Source organism: Corythoichthys intestinalis, chromosome 13, assembly GCF_030265065.1.
Source record: "Corythoichthys intestinalis isolate RoL2023-P3 chromosome 13, ASM3026506v1, whole genome shotgun sequence".
Classification (NCBI taxonomy): Eukaryota; Metazoa; Chordata; class Actinopteri; order Syngnathiformes; family Syngnathidae; genus Corythoichthys; species Corythoichthys intestinalis.
In genome coordinates this window covers 13,687,066-13,702,945 of record NC_080407.1, presented here as the reverse complement: position 1 = coordinate 13,702,945, position 15,880 = coordinate 13,687,066, and the positions used below count along the sequence as shown (strand labels likewise).

Below are 15,880 nucleotides of genomic sequence, written 5' to 3'. Positions count from 1 at the left end.
GTCTATTATGAGTTGAAGCACAAAAAAGTCTCAAGAAGCCATGTTTAAAAAGACATTCTTTGTCTGCCGTGTTGGTATGGTATGAGCATGAGCCTAAACCCACTGCCACAGCTCAACATAATTACCATCAGAACAAAAATAATTGAATTATTTTCCATAAAAAGCACGTGTGTATGACTCGTATCATGTTTACATGATACACACACTATTTCTCAACACAGCTGACAAAGAGAAAAAAAAACATGTTTTACCACCGCTAAACACGCTGGAGTTAACGCTCTTAGCTGGTGGGAAACGTTCATGAAATTGTTTGCCAACCTTTAATTTTGTATAAAAGCGAAATCATATTGGAGGTATTGCCACTGTAGAAATATATTTCCATTTATTCACAATAATCATATGTGGAAGATGTTACATTTCGTCCATATCCACAATGTAATGTATGTAATGTATGTAATCTGATCAGGGCTGGGGGTTGTACATTCCAAACAATTCTCCAGAGGAAGTTATCTCTTTCTCCAAGTTAAAAGGGGGTAAAAAAAAGCCTATGCACGGGAAGGCTGGAGCACTTTTTTTGGTCCCGGGACCAGATGTCAGGTCTTTTCTGTTTGTCTGTCTTTAAGTGTAAATTCTTTGTTCTTTTTTATTCCTGAATTCTGTGTCATCATCTCCTGTTCGTGATAAGAATAAAACAACCTGTAACATGGAAGAATCGTTTCTTTTCCTTCACCACCCCCAGCAAACATGTTCTACATGTCGGTTGGCCCTTCTCCTTTAAGCGGCAGCAATCTGTAACTTTTCTAGTGCTGCAACGATTAATTGATAAACTCGAGTATTTGATTAGTAAAAAATATTCGAATTAAATTTTGTTGCTCCGAATATTTGTTTAATTAAAGTAGTGTTGTAGTGATTTATTTTGAAAGTGTTTGCATTTAGGTTTATTGATTAGAGTGGATACATTGCCCTCTGGTCTGCCTCATTTCACATGGCTGAATCCAACTGCTCCCTGTTAAGACCAACGTAAGCTACGTTTTTGTTTGAGCTAATGTTTTTTAATGCATTCATAATTTAGTTTCTAGTTATATTTGGCAATTTTTTTTCTGGGAATATTTGTCTGAACAATTTGTTAGGAGCATTGTAAAAAAAAAAAAAAAAGCATTTTATAGCATTTAAGTTAGCGGATTTTTACTATGAAAGTTAGCCAATTGTTCTTTTGTTGGACTTATATCGTCATCTATTTATTTTTTTATACCGTTTGAGGCTCAGCTCAGGTATTTTAATTTTTCATGTTCCTTATCCGATTACTCGATTATTCGAACAAACTAGTGCATCGATTAATCGACTACGAAACTAATGGATAGCCGCAGCCCTAAACTTTTCTGTAGCCGAAGTATTCCTATACCAGCAATTTAGTTTTCTTCAATGGGGGAAAAAGTTCAGGAGTTTCACCTCCTCCAGCCATCGTGTAGCACAGCTGACTCACGGACACTGAGCAATAACCGGGGAGGGTTGAGCCTTGCAGCTAAGCATTTTTGGGACATAAATTATAGTTAATACCTTAGGGATGGTTTGAAGGAATTTTTTTGCGATTTTAAAACCTTGATGTTTTCATACCACGGTATCCACTGCTGGCTAAAAGTATTGGCACCCCTGCAGTTCTGTCAGTTAATGCTCAATTTCTTCCAGAAAATGATTGCAGTTACAAATGCCTTGGTAGTATTATCTTCATTTATTTTGCTTGAAATGAAAAAAAGAGAATTAAAAAAAAATGAAAACAATCATTTTACACAAAACTCAAAAAATGGGCCGGACAAAAGTATTAGCACCTCAGTGTAATACTTGGTAGCACAACCTTTTGACAAAATAACTGCAAACAACCGCTTCCAGTATCCATCAATGAGTTTCTTACAATGCTCTGCTGGAATTTTTTTGCTGGCAACTTTGGAAGTCTCCAGTGCTTTCTCTCAAACCATTTTCTCGTTCTTTTTAAAGTGTGTTTTGGGTCATTGTCCTGCTGGAAGACCCATGACTTCTGAGGGAGACCCAGATTTCTCACACTGGGCCCTACATTATGCTCCAAAATCTGTTGGTAGTCCTTAGAATTCATAATGCCATGTACATGGTCAAGCAGTCCAGTGCCAGGGGCAGCAAAGCAACCCCAAAACATCAGGGAACCTCCGCCATATTTGACTGTAAGAACCATGGTCTTTCTTTGAAGGCCTTGTTTTTTGTTTTTTTTCCCCTGAAAACCCTATGTTGATGCCTTTTCGCAAAAAGCTCTACCTTTGTCTCATCTGACCAGAGAACTTTCTTCCAAAATGTTTTGGTTTTCTCAGGTGAGTTTTCGCCAGTGTTGTTAATAACGGCGTTACAATATAACGGCGTTACGAACGGCGTTATTTTTTTCAGTAGTGGGTAATCTAATTTATTACTTTTCTCATCTTGGCAACGCCGTTACCGTTCCTGAGGACGGAAAGGCATGCGTTACTATGCGTTACTATATTGGTCGAAAAGTCTGAGGGAGACGGACTCACCGAGACGACAGAGCAGAACAGGAGCGGGGAGGAGGCAAGAAAGTTGTGACGCCGAGCAAACACGATGCTAGGTAGCTCCAATAATACATGTTGTAGCCGATAGCCGACAAACTACGCCCGCATGTTATGGTAGATATGGTAGACATGGTAGATATCACATGTACTGTATAGAGATATAACCAGATGCAAAATGACAGACATGGCACTAAATGCGTTAGTAGACAGCCGCCATCTTAAAGCAGTAGGCTTTTTAGGACGGCTCTGTTGTAGAGAACCTTCCTAGCGAACCTAAGTAACTTTTTATCTAAAATAATTCTAAATCGGCAAAATCTTGACTTGAATATCTTTAAATGATGAAACAGTTTTAAAACTTTCATATGTCGAAAGTAGAGAGAAGGGAACTAATGCAATAATGGGAGCAATTTTAACAACTTTTAACAGTTGATTCAGGGTAAAGGGTAAATTAGGGTAAAGCTCCACAAAAAACTTCACATAGTGTGGCTAATGTTTTTTTTTTTTTTTAATTATCACCAATTATCACCAATTACTTTGCCAAGTAACTAATTACTCTTACATTCAGGTAATTGAGTTACTAACGCAATTACTTTTTGGGAGAAGTAATTTGTAACTATAATTAATTACTTTTTTTCAGTAAGATTAACAACACTGGTTTTCGCAAACTCCAGCCTGGCTTTTTTATGTCACTGGGTCAGTGGGGTCTTTCTGGGCACCCTAACATAAGAGTCCCTTTTCATTCAGACGCCGACGGATAGTACGGGTTGAAACTGTTGTACCCTCGGACTGCAGGACAGCTTGAACATGTTTGGATGTTAGTCGAAGTTCTTTATCCACCATCCGCACAATCTTTCGTTGAAATAACTCATCTTTTCTTTTCCGTACACATCCAGGGAGGTTAGCCAGAATGCCATGGGCTTTACACTTATTGATGACACTGCGCAAGGAAGACACAGGAACATTCAGATCTTTGGAGATGGACTTGTAGCCTTGAGATTGCCCATGCTTCCTCACAATTTTGCTTCTCAAGTCCTCAGACAGTTTTTGGGTCTTTTTTCTTTTCTCTATGCTCAATTTGGTACACACAAGGCTAAAGGACAGAGGTTGAGTCAACTTTAATCCATTTTAACTGGCTGCAAGTGTGATTTAGTTATTGCCACCACCTGTTATGTGCCACAGGTAAGTAATGCTGTTAATTACACAAATTCGAGAAGCGTCACATAATTTTTCCAAAGGGTGCCAATACTTTTGTCCGGCCCAATTTTGGAGTTTAGTGTTACCAAAGCATTTGTATCATAAATTGAGCATCATCTGACAGAATTCCACGGGTGCCAATACCTTTGGCCAGCAGTGTACCTTGAAACCGATAATCGGGACATGTCGAATTCAGACCTCTTTTCCAGTGTCACTCAGCAACATGTACTTTGGTAGACATGTCTCGACCCACAAAAAATAATTAGTTACTCAACTGAAGAGAATATGAGGACGCCTGAATAGGAAAAAAGACCTTTACTTTCCGAAAGGCTGTTAGCCTAGTGAGGATGTTTACTTGTGTGTTGCAACGTGAACGGAATGCCAATGATGCCGTTTGCCCTTTCTTTCTTGCTTCCTATCAATCACGCTGTGCGGCTGGAGGCGGAACTAATTGTTCCCTGCTTATATTTCTGCACACGTCAAAAGTCGGCGTGTGGGGAGAAGCGGTACCTGTGTCCATTGAGCGCGGCGTGATGCAGCGGCGTGTATCCCGAGCTGTCCGTGCAGTTGACGTTGAGGCCCTTCCACATGCTGGGGAGACAAAAACGCATTAGGAGAAAAGCACATCGGCATAGATACAGTGGGGCAAATAAGTATTTAGTCAACCACCAATTTTGCAAGTTCTCCTACTTGAAAAGTTTAGAGAGGCCTGTAATTGTCAGAATGAGGGAAACAGGGACAGAATGTGGGAAAAAAAACAGAAAATCACATTGCTTGATTTTTACAGAATTCATTTCAAAATTGGAGTGGAAAATAAGTATTTGGTCACCTACAAACAAGCACGATTTCTGGCTGTCAAAGAGGTCTGACTTCTTCTAACGAGGTCTAACAAGGCTCCACTCGTTACCTGGATTAATGGCACCTGTTTTAGCTCATTATCGGTATAAAAGACACGACCTCAGTCAGTCACACTCCACAAGGAACAAGACCAAAGAGCTGTCGAAGGACACCAGAGACAAAATTGTAGACCTGCACCAGGCTGGGAAGACTGAATCTGCAATAGGTAAAACGCTTGGTGTAAAGAAATCAACCGTGGGAGCAATTATTAGAAAATGGAAGACATACAAGACCACTGAGAATCTCCCTCGATCTGGGGCTCCATGCAAGATCTCACCCCATGGCGTCAAAATGATAAGAACGGTGAGCAAAAATCCCAGAACCACACGGGGGGACCTAGTGAATGACCTACAGAGAGCTGGGACCACAGTAACAAAGGTTGGACGTGTCCCCTGCTGCAGCCAATACACGTGCAGGCCCGTCTGCGGTTCGCTACTGAGCATTTGGATGATGCAGAAGAGGATTGGGAGAATGTGTTATGGTCAAATGAAACCAAAATAGAAAACAGGTTCTCGTGTTTGGAGGAGAAAGAATACTGAATTGTATCTGAAGAACACCATACCCACTGTGAAGCATGGGGGTGGAAACATCATGTTTTGGGTTTTTCTGCAAAGGGACCAGGACGACAGATCTGTGTAAAGCAAAGAATGAATGGCGCCATGTATCGAGAGATTGTGAAAATCTTCTTCCATCAGCAAGGGCATTGAAGATGAGACGTGGCTGGGTCTTTCAGCATGACAATGATCCACACACAGCCAGGACAACAAAGGAGTGGCTTCGTAAGAAGCATTTCTAGCTCCTGGAGTGGCCTAGCCAGTCTCCAGATCTCAACCCCATAGAAAATCTGTGGAGAGAGTTGAAAGTCCGTGTTGCCCAACGACAGCCCTAAAACATCACTGCTCTAGAGGAGAGCTGCATTGGAGGAATGGCCAAAATACCAGCAACAGTGTGTGAAAAGCTTGTGAAGAGTTACAGAAAACATTTGGCCTCCGTTATTGCCAACAAAGGGTACATAACAAAGTATTGAGATGAACTTTTGGTATTGACCAAATACTTACTTTCCACCATGATTTGGAAATAAATTCTTTAAAAAAAATCAAACAATGTGATTTTCTGTTTTTTTTCCCCACATTCTGTCTCTCTTGGTTGATGTTTACCCATGTTGACAAATACAGGCCTCTCTAATATTTTCAAGTGGGAGAACTTGCACTATTAGTGGTTGACTAAATGCTTATTTGCCCTACTGTACTTAATATTTTTAGCAAATATAAAGACATTGTAATTTCTGACCCGCGCTATCGCTAAATGGCTGAATTCCAGCCTCATCACAGGTCAAGCAAGACAACCCAGATTCTGATGACAAGAACAGGTTAGCCGACCTCGATGTAGTGTGTCTATTGATGGTTTGATTCATCAAGGCTGCCAAGGGAGTAGTCGGGAGGCAACTTGCCAACACTCCCTTCCCATAATGCACCTTGACAAGCCATGACTTCACTTAACTAATTAATCAATCAAGAGGGAGAGCATTTGGAACGAAGCCACTCGTCACAACAGAAACTTCCATCAATCCATCTATCGACAAATCGAGATATTTTGCTGCCTCTTTTTCTCATTTTAAAGTGCCTGTGACACGAAAAAGCATGTTTATTTCATAATACACGCGGTATTTTATGCTACTTTATGAAATGGACCGCTTGGATGTGTGTGGAAGAGATCGCTATATTTAGTTTTTTTAATCCCGCGCCATGAAAATGAGTGACTTCCAGCATATGTCTCGAGTTGAGAAAGAGGGCGTTGTGACGTGTACGGAGGAAGAAGTCCTCTTCACTATACAGCCGTACTGTTGTATGAGAAGGACTAAGGATTCAGCTGATTTTGTGGATTAATACGTTTATTTTTCGCATCACGCCAGCCAAACGGCTGCAGAAAAATCTTGCTGGATGAGGGAGAGGCGTGTGCTGCTTTTTAGAGTTTCAAAAGGTTCCCATTCACTGGTGGATATTGGCCAAAACAAGCCCTACTACTGTGGGACCATGGGACTCACGAGGAAGTGAGTAAACATCGTATTTTGTATTATGTCAAATACTGGGATCATTTTAATATGGAGGTCGCTTTCATTTTGTGGCCGACATGCTCCTTGTCCCATTGGCCGACAACCGGCGGCTTGTCGCACATCCCCCGCCGGGCGAGCACTATACTCGGCTTTTGCCCTCTTGGTTTGCCACCCGATCAGAAATTGCAACTTTGTGTTAGCCGCGAATCCAGCGATTACAAAGTAAACACTACAAACTTTCTTTAAATAAAGGACCACTTACGTTTGATCATGGATAGGCACGCAAAAAGCTCTCCTCATACACATTAGCTGCACAATAACTGCAGCCACCCTCCTCCGGGGAACGAGCTGTAAATTGCTCTCCGCCAGGCGGTTTGCCGATCGATGAAGACAATCGACAAACTAACCCAGTCGTCACGTGAAATGATCCGGGCTAGTTATGTGTGATTTTCCGCTTCGAAGACTTTGAAACATCCCTCGGTTCGGGTTAGCATGTCGGCTAACTGTCACGCCTCTTGGTTTGTTTACATTCTCCGAAGCCAGGGAAGGGAAATGACATAAGCCCGATTAAGGTGTCATAATATATCGTTCGGGAGGTGTGGCAGTCAAGGTGAAGTTGACAGTTTTGACCATTATGGAGTAATTTTGCCATGTCGCCCTGAATAAATGCATTTTTATTATTTCATATTCCATTTAGCACAAGACTGTTATTTGTCATGACCATGCCATTTATTTAGCTATTGGGGAAAAATACTTGGATAAAAAAAAATATCCTGTAAAAATATTGGAGTAGAGAGACTGAAACAATGACATTTTGCGGCTCTCTTCGTCGCGTTTTCCTCATTGTGAATAATTCCGCCTCAATGGGCTGCATACTAAATCAGATGAAGGGTAGGCGTGGCTAACCGGCAGATTAAAAGACTAATTTCTCGTCATTTACGCTTTGCTAAATTGTTGTATATAGTCGAATTATCTCAAAATATGATTTTAATTCACATAATAATCCAATACTTTTTTTTTCCTGTCATACGTACTTTAACTCACTTGCTGCCATTGACGGTGAGAGTCATCCAACAGGAGAGGCTGGCAGCTTTTTTTCCAGAAATAGTCAACAAAAAAAAGTGTTTGCTAGGTGTATTTTTTCCGTTCTGGGCTGCTAATTGGAACACAGATGCATAGTAACGTGCAGCACAGGAGCCGCCCAAAAATCACTAACACACAAGTTTTTATGTATTCAGAGGGGGGAAAAAAACACAGCAGCCATTGAGAAAATCCGCACAAACAAACAAGAAACTTATGAAACAACTTCTTGTTTACAGTGGTGGGACAAACGTAGCCCAGATTTGAACCCCTCTCAAATCTGTTGGGGTGGAACGTTGTTATTATAAGAAAAAGCAGAAAGAAGAACTGCCAAAAGCTTTGTTGCTCCTGCAAACTTAAGTTTTTCGGGAATGCGTGCCGCCTGAAAGCCAAAATCAAACACTTCTGCTCAAAAAATGAAGAGCAGGAGACGGCGGCAGCGTGCCAGGAAATAAAAAAGCCGAGCAATATGCGGCAAATTGGGGTAGAGCGCGAGGCGAGGTGTGACGACAGATAACAGCAGACAGGAAGTGGCTTTGCTTCATTTCCTGTTGATTAACTGACCCACCTGGGGTAAAAAACAGTGACACGAGCGAGCACTTGAAAGTCAGGAGCTGGCCTTTGATGTCGAGCCGCACAAAGACTTTCAACTCTCATCATGCTTTGGGGCACAAATGCATGAATATTCCACTTTCTAGCCTGTGTGGAAATTTGCAGCAGTGAACGGTCAGGTTTCGGAACCATCAACAGCGACAGTTTGGACGTCTGTCGTGGTCAGTGGCAGCCTTGAATGTTCGACAAAAAACGTTGGGGAACAGCACATCCCAAGGCTCGTCCCTCCCCCACCGGTTGTTGCTCAATGTCAGTGAGCCAGCTGTGCTACACGATGGCTGGCAGCAGTGGTTAATTTGTGCCGGATCCTGCCGGAACAAGCTCCTGCACCTCTTGATTTTGGCCTCCCTGTGTTCCGGGACTTATTTGGGCAGATCCGGCACCTCTCGTGTATATAAAATAGTAATAATATAAAAACATTTTTTTAAATGTATAAAATAAAATATGCATAAATTAATTTACAGGACAAATCCCAAAAATTGCGTGTTGTTTATAAAAATTTAACGTCATTAGAAAGAGTGAGATTTGTTGATGCACTGAAAAGCTGGACCAACAAATCACGCCCCTGACATTAAAAAAAAAAAAAAAAACTTTGGAAATTTGCGGCTTCTGGGGAGCAAGCAGCCAGAATCAAACGGTATTTCAATACGTCAAAAAGACAGTTGTATCTACTGTCTTTTTACTAAAAGAAGGAAGATGGCTCAAAACGAGTCAGAAAAGCAACAACCGGCATTGAGTGCAGCTGCAGCGATCATGCTAACGGGCAGGACAGGGTGCAGCAGGAGGCTAGTGCTGCAGCAGCTAGCCAGGTTCACGGACAGCCAGCCAAGCCGGGGCAGGAGGCTGCTACCGTGGCAGCAGCTGGTCAGGTTCAGCGCCACCCGGGGTAGGTCCAGCTACAGCGCCAGCAGTCAGCCAGGTGGACCAACAAGAGCCGGAGCAACAGGCCAGTACCCTTATGGGAAATTCAGGTTTGGGCTGTACAATTTGGAAGGCATTGGGAACTTCAGGGCCAGAGAAGATTGGGGGATGAAACTCGCAAAAGAATGGGTTTGTGTTATTTGTATTGTCGTCGTAACATTTATACCATGGATATTATCTGAAATTGAGGCTTGTAAGTCCCACAGCATTGCAAGTGGGCATTTGCGTGTTGTTTTCAGCACCATTTTCTGCGTATGTTCCGGGACCTGTGCCCATCTCGTCATCCCTGCGCTGTCATATGTACTTTGCGTTCCGGTACCTTATGATTTACAAATTAAGCACTGGCTGGAGGTGAAACTCCAGAACTTTTTCCCTCTAATCGAAAAAAAACGAAATCGTTAGTATTGGAATACTACGGCTACAGAAAGGTTACAGACGGCCTCGGCTTAGAGGAGGGCCAACCGACATGTAAAACATGTTTGCGGAGGGTGGCTGCCGAGGAGGTAGTACCTCCAATATGATTTTGCATTTATTCAAAATTAAAGGTTAGTAAACATTGTCATGAACATTTCCCACCAGCTACGAGAAACTCCAGCGTGTTTAGTGTGTCTAGCGGTGGTAAAACGTGCGTTTTCCCCTCTGGCAACTGTCTGTTGAGAAGTGTTTGTACAACCCCTAGCAAAAAGAATGGAATCATCACTCTCAGACGAGCACTCACACAGACATTTTATTATGTAGATCAAACTCAGATGAAAAGCTTGAAAAAATTATGAATTAGTTCAAAATTGCAACTCCTTGGAATTCAGAAACACTAAAAGAAATGAATAAAAAAAACACTGTTGTGATCAGTAAATGTTACTTTTATAGAGCAAGTGCAGGGAAATATAGAATCACTCCATTCTGAAGAAAAACATATCAAAATCAATTTTGAGTAGATGATACAGACACATCCAGTCAATTTCCTTTCCTTAATTGGGCCCCTGCCTCAGATTAGATCTGCTCGTTAGTCAGCAGTTAAAAACAGTGCAACCTTGGAGGGCTGCTGGACCAAGTGAATTCAGAAGAATCATGGCTCCAACTAGAGAGATGTCTCTTGAGACCAAGGAGAGGATTATCAAACTTCTTGAAGAAGGTAACGCTACACGTATGGTTGCCAAGATGTGGGCTGTTCACAGTCAGCTGTATGAAAAATCTGGACCAAGTACAAACAGCATGGCAAGGTTGTTAAAGTTAAGCGTACTGGTAGACCGAGGAAGACATCCAAACGTCATGACAAACAACTAAAGGCCATCTGTCTTAAAAACCGAAGATGTAAAACAAGACAAATGAAGATGAAATAAGATTTTCATACAGGAAAGCTAAAAGGAAACCATCATTGACACTTTAACAGAAAAGAACAAGACTGCGATGGGCTAAGGAGAGGCAATCATGGACTGTGAATGACTGGATGAAGGTTATTTTCAGTGATGATTCAAGAATCTGCATTGGACAAGGTGATGATGCTGGAACTTTTGTTTGGTGCCGTTCCAGTGAGATTTACAAAGATGACCGCCTGAAGAAAACATAAAAAATTCCCCCAGTCCTTGATGATTGACTGGAGAGATGGCTGTGGTTAAATCTCCAATAAATGCACAAGTTTACATTGACATTTTAGACAGCTTTCTTATCCCTTCAATTGAAAATATGTTTGGGGAAAATGAAATCATTTTCTAAGATGACAATGCATCATGCCACAGAGCTAAAAATGTTAAAACATTCCTTGGAGAAAGACTCATACAGTCAATGTCATGGCCTGCAAATAGCCCAGATGTAAACCCTATTGAAAACCTGTGGTGGAAATTGAAAAAAAAAAAGGTCCACAGCAAGGTTCAGACCTACAAGGAGCATCTGGCAACTGCAAACTCACCGAGTCCATGCTTCAGAGACTGCAAGCTGTCATAAAAGCCAGAGGAGGTGCAACTAAATACTAGAGATGTGTTTTGTTATTTCTTTGTGTTTCTCATGATTCCATATTTTTTCCTCCGAATGGAGTGATTTATTTCCCTGCACTTGCTTTATAAAAGTAACATTTACTGACCACCACAATGTGTATTCATTTCTTTTAGTGTTTCTGAATGCCAAGGAGTTGCACTTTTGAACTAGTTAATTATTTTTTCAAGCTTTTTCTTTGTTTGTTCTACATACCGGTAATAAAATGGGAGTGAGTGCTCATCCGGGACTGGTGATTCCATACTTTCTGTTAGGGGCTGGAAAGTGTAAACATGATACATACACACCTGCTTTTTATGAGAAATAATTCAATTATTTTTGTTCTGATCATAATGTTAAGCTGTGGGTGTGGGTTGCGCTCACCTAAAGGACTGCATTTATTGGGTTGGGGTTAATTTTATTTAGAATATTTGTTATTTTATTTATTTTAATTTTATACGTTTGTTCCAATTTGCTCATATGTTTTGCAAAATAAAAATCCTGTTCAATCGAAAAACTTTTTTTTTAACCCAGATATCTCAAAGTAACACATTTTAGAGCTGTAATTGCAATACTGTGAAACAGTGATATTTTTGCTTAAGGTTGTCATACCATCAGCATCTCATACAGACACATGCCTACTTCCGACTAATAATTAAGTGAATGAACTGAAATCAATATCAGCAGTATGTCAAGAGGTCACAGGATGTTGTCTGTGAGGTGCAGGTCAGTAGGTTACGCACAAACACAATGTATAGTAACATATAGGAAGTGTATGGAGCGAGAGAGATCGATGCTGCGCCTTTGGGAGATATCATTGATATTGATATTGTTTCTGTTCCTACTGTAAAGCGTCTTTGAGCATTGGTAAAAGCGCTCTACAAATAAAATGTATTATTATTATTATTATTATGTATTACATGCCTGCTGGCAACTTTGTCAATCACAGGTTTTTGTGTAATTTTGGAAATATATACAGTATACAAAGTGGCGAGTAATTTCTTATCAAATTAATCTGCAACTATTCTGATAAACAATTACATCATTTGGAGGTACTGTTGACTGGTTGACGCCAGGGGCGTCACTAGGTTTTAAGTACAGGGGGGCTTAGCCCCCAGGAGATGACCAGAATGTAAGTGAACGTAGAGTACAAGCACAAAACTTCACAAACAGCTAACAAAGACTGATAATTTATTGATTATTATTGTTGTTGTTGTTGTTTCAGTCTATTTTAAATACAGTAGAAAAACGGGGAAAAATGGCTACAATTGCAAGTTACTTGGTAGATGGAAGCATTAAAGAAGGGTGGCTGTTTTTCAGGGTGGCAAATTGGTCTGTCAATCTGCAATAAAGGCGGTGGAGTGATTATTATTTGTGTATTATTATGACTATCCACTAATGATAATCATATGTGAATGAGCTCAGGTCCTGTACTCATCTATACGTACAGTGAGAAACACAGCTGATACTCCAGAAGGAAGTCATCATCATCATCATCACCATCACGGCTCTTGCATTGGGGCTGGTTTCCCGTCCCATTGCGTAAAGCTGACCAGGTGCGCTTGGCCCCTCCGGTAATGGCACTCTTGTGCCAGCAGATTTGCATCCTTCAGGGTAACTCCGTGTTGTTGGAGGTCATCCGCCTCTCCAGCCTGCAGCCTTTGGGTCAAACTCCAGGATGGCTCTTGTCGGGTGGTCAGGAGGAAGACGAAGAACATGGCAGAGCCAGCGGATGCGGCGCTGTGCAGCCAGGCGGGAGGCTCTAGGTTGATTTGTCCAGGCTCGCAGGATTTCGTTGGAGATTTGCTGGGGCCACCTGATGTTCTCGATGGTTCTGATAGCCCTGCTGTCAAAGCAGTCTATTCTTGTGGCCAGTGTCTTGTTTGTGGGCCATGTTTCAGAGCCATAGAGGAGAATACAGAGTACGGCATTGTTGTAGATTCGGAGCTTCATCTTCCGTGAGATGGCTTGGTCCCGCCAGATTGGTTTCCAGAGAGACTGCAGGGCAGAGGCTGCCAGGGCCAGAGCTCTCCTGTGGAGAATCTCTGATTTTAGATCCCCATTATCGGTCACCATGGACCCCAGATAAACAAAGCTCTTCACAGGCTACAGTGTCATCACCAAGCAGGGTAGGATCATGTCCCTCACCAACATGCATGAACTTGGTCTTGGTCCAGCTCACGTGGACACCAAGCTTTTCTGCCTCTTCGCTGTATATACTCAGCGCGTTCGTTAGCTGGTTGTAGGAGATGCTGAGTAAGATAGTCCCGTCAGCGTACTCCAGGTCGGTCAGTTGATAGTTGCCTAGGGATACTCCGGGTCCTCGCTCACAGACTCTGCACATCAGGTGGTCGATTATGCAATTAAAAAGGTCTGGAGCAGCTAGACAGCTTAGGCGGACACCACTGGACATGGAAAACCAGTCAGTCGTGGCCGTTGACGCGGACATAACTCTGTGCGTTACTGTAAAGCAGCCTGAAGATGGGTGGTGATTTTCAGGGGTGCGCCAAGGGCTTGTAGGATACTCCACAGTGATGAGTGGTGGATTGTATCAAATGCAGCCTTGAGGTCTAGGAATCCAATGTAAAGATGCTGGTCTTTCCGGAACTCAAAGACTTTCTCAATGAGCAGACGGACAGCGGAGATGTGATCTGATATGGAGCGGTCTGGCATGAAGCCAACCTGCTGGGTGCCGCGGCCACTTCTGATTGCTGGGAGAGCACGGGTCAGCAAGATCTTTGTGAAGAGCTTTCCAGGAAAGGAGAGCAGAGTGATGCCTCTGTGGTTCCCACAGACGAGCCTGTCGCCTTTGCACTTCCAGAAGGGCAAGATGATCCCATTGGTCCAGTCGTTGGGGAGCTGCTTTGTTTCCCACACCTTGTTAAAGATGTGCGTCAGCCACTAGACAATGCCATCCCCATCCGATTTTATTTTACAATCAACCAGGACCTTCGCAATGCATTTCAGACTAACTCGCTAGCAGCAGCTAAGTAGCAGCGTTATTTTTGAGCTGAGATGTAACCTTTGACCGCAAAACAAGGTAAGGTAACAAAGGTAAGACGTGTGCAGATTGTCTGTAGTGTGCTGGAGCTAACTGTTACTACCAGCAGTGATAAATACTCACTTTTTTGGAAAACCTTCTTATGTTCATCCTTCATCTATCTTTTCATGCTCTGCTAAAATAAACCTAACGATGCCACTGGCTGACATATTTGGTTAAAGAAGAGTGAAAATTGGGTTGCTGTATTTGGTACCAAGAGTGAACTCTGCAGTGTTTTGCACGCGTCGTTCAAGTGACAAACTGCTACGCATGACCGAGTGATACTCGCAGCTCAACCGTGACGTCTCAACAGCTTTAAAAGCGCATCTGGAGAGCAAACGCTGCCATGTTTTCTCTTGCTACGTGTTCCTGCTGTGTTGTCATTTTGAATGCGCGAATGTTTGGCAGCAGCCCAGCGGCGAGTCAGGAACAATGCCTATATATGGCGTGAAAGGAGCCTCCGCCGCTCGGCTATCTGCCGCCAATGTAGCTGTCGCAGATGGTGCGTGTCACCATGGCAACCAGCCATCCCGGGATGAATCAGCGGCAAAAGCTCAGCCCCTAAAATGAGTGGCCTTTTATTGCTGAATCTTTGTTTTTGGGGCGGCGGTCTTTCAATTTAGTCTGTTTTCATAGACCCTGTGGAAAAGCACGAGAGGCCGCAGAAGTGAATGCTAACCTGCACTCTACTATAAATACACAACAGGGCAGCGAATAAACAACACGGCGTGACTTATGACACGCTACTACTCGAAAAAAAGCCTCTCAGTTGCAGTGCCTTTGATGACGTGCTCAGTCGACATCGTCATGAAAAATACACTTGTGTTTCTGCTCACTCTTATTTCAGTCCAAATGGATTGGAAGAATATCGATGTCGATGTCAACTTACTGCCAGCCCCCCCGGTCAAAAGAGATACGACGCTCGCCGTTTACCCTTTCCAATTAACGGCAGAGAAGCGTGCCGTGCAGGGTAGAGTTCAGGCACGAGCCTCATGAAAGATGCACCGACATATGGAGGCCTGTACCGCACCGCCTGCTATATGACCCAGTTGATACGGCGCGTGCGATTCAATCGGGCGAGGAGGAACATCGGCGTGATGCCCAAGGCGGTAGGCGGGAATATGGCAGCGATGCGAGGGCATATGTCGACGTCTTGTCAGGGGGTGGACACACGTGGGAACTAGTGTTGCACCGAAACAATTTTTTGGCTCCCGGTACAGATTACGACACCCGGCTGCGTAATGTCGGGCGATGCTGATACCACGTATTTTGAAAAAAAATATACCGTCATTTTCGCACTATAAGGAGCAGCTGACTACAAGCTGCCACCACTAAATTTGATACGAAAACGACATTTGTTCATAGATAAGACGCACTGGACTATAAGCTGCAGCTGTCTTCACTGTATTATGAGATATTCACACCAAAAGATATTAACCGGTAACATTATCATAAGTGAAAATAAACCACCATCACCTCATTGCTTCAAGAAGCTTCATTTTGCCAGGGAGACAGTCAACGTCTGCTGCCACCTGCTGGCAACACTGTTGTCATCCAACATGCCTC

The 15,880-nt window shown here is 42.7% G+C and overlaps 1 protein-coding gene across 3 annotated transcripts in view; it reads right to left on the bottom strand.

Annotated features, from left to right (window-relative positions):
- Positions 1–15,880, bottom strand: part of anks1b (ankyrin repeat and sterile alpha motif domain containing 1B) — a 148,851-nt gene that overhangs the window by 117,275 nt on the left and 15,696 nt on the right. For all 3 annotated transcript variants that reach the window (XM_057856154.1, XM_057856153.1, XM_057856152.1), the window contains exon 2: positions 4,254–4,334. In XM_057856154.1, the coding sequence (XP_057712137.1) occupies positions 4,254–4,334 (81 nt within the window). The remainder of the gene's footprint in view (positions 1–4,253; positions 4,335–15,880) is intronic.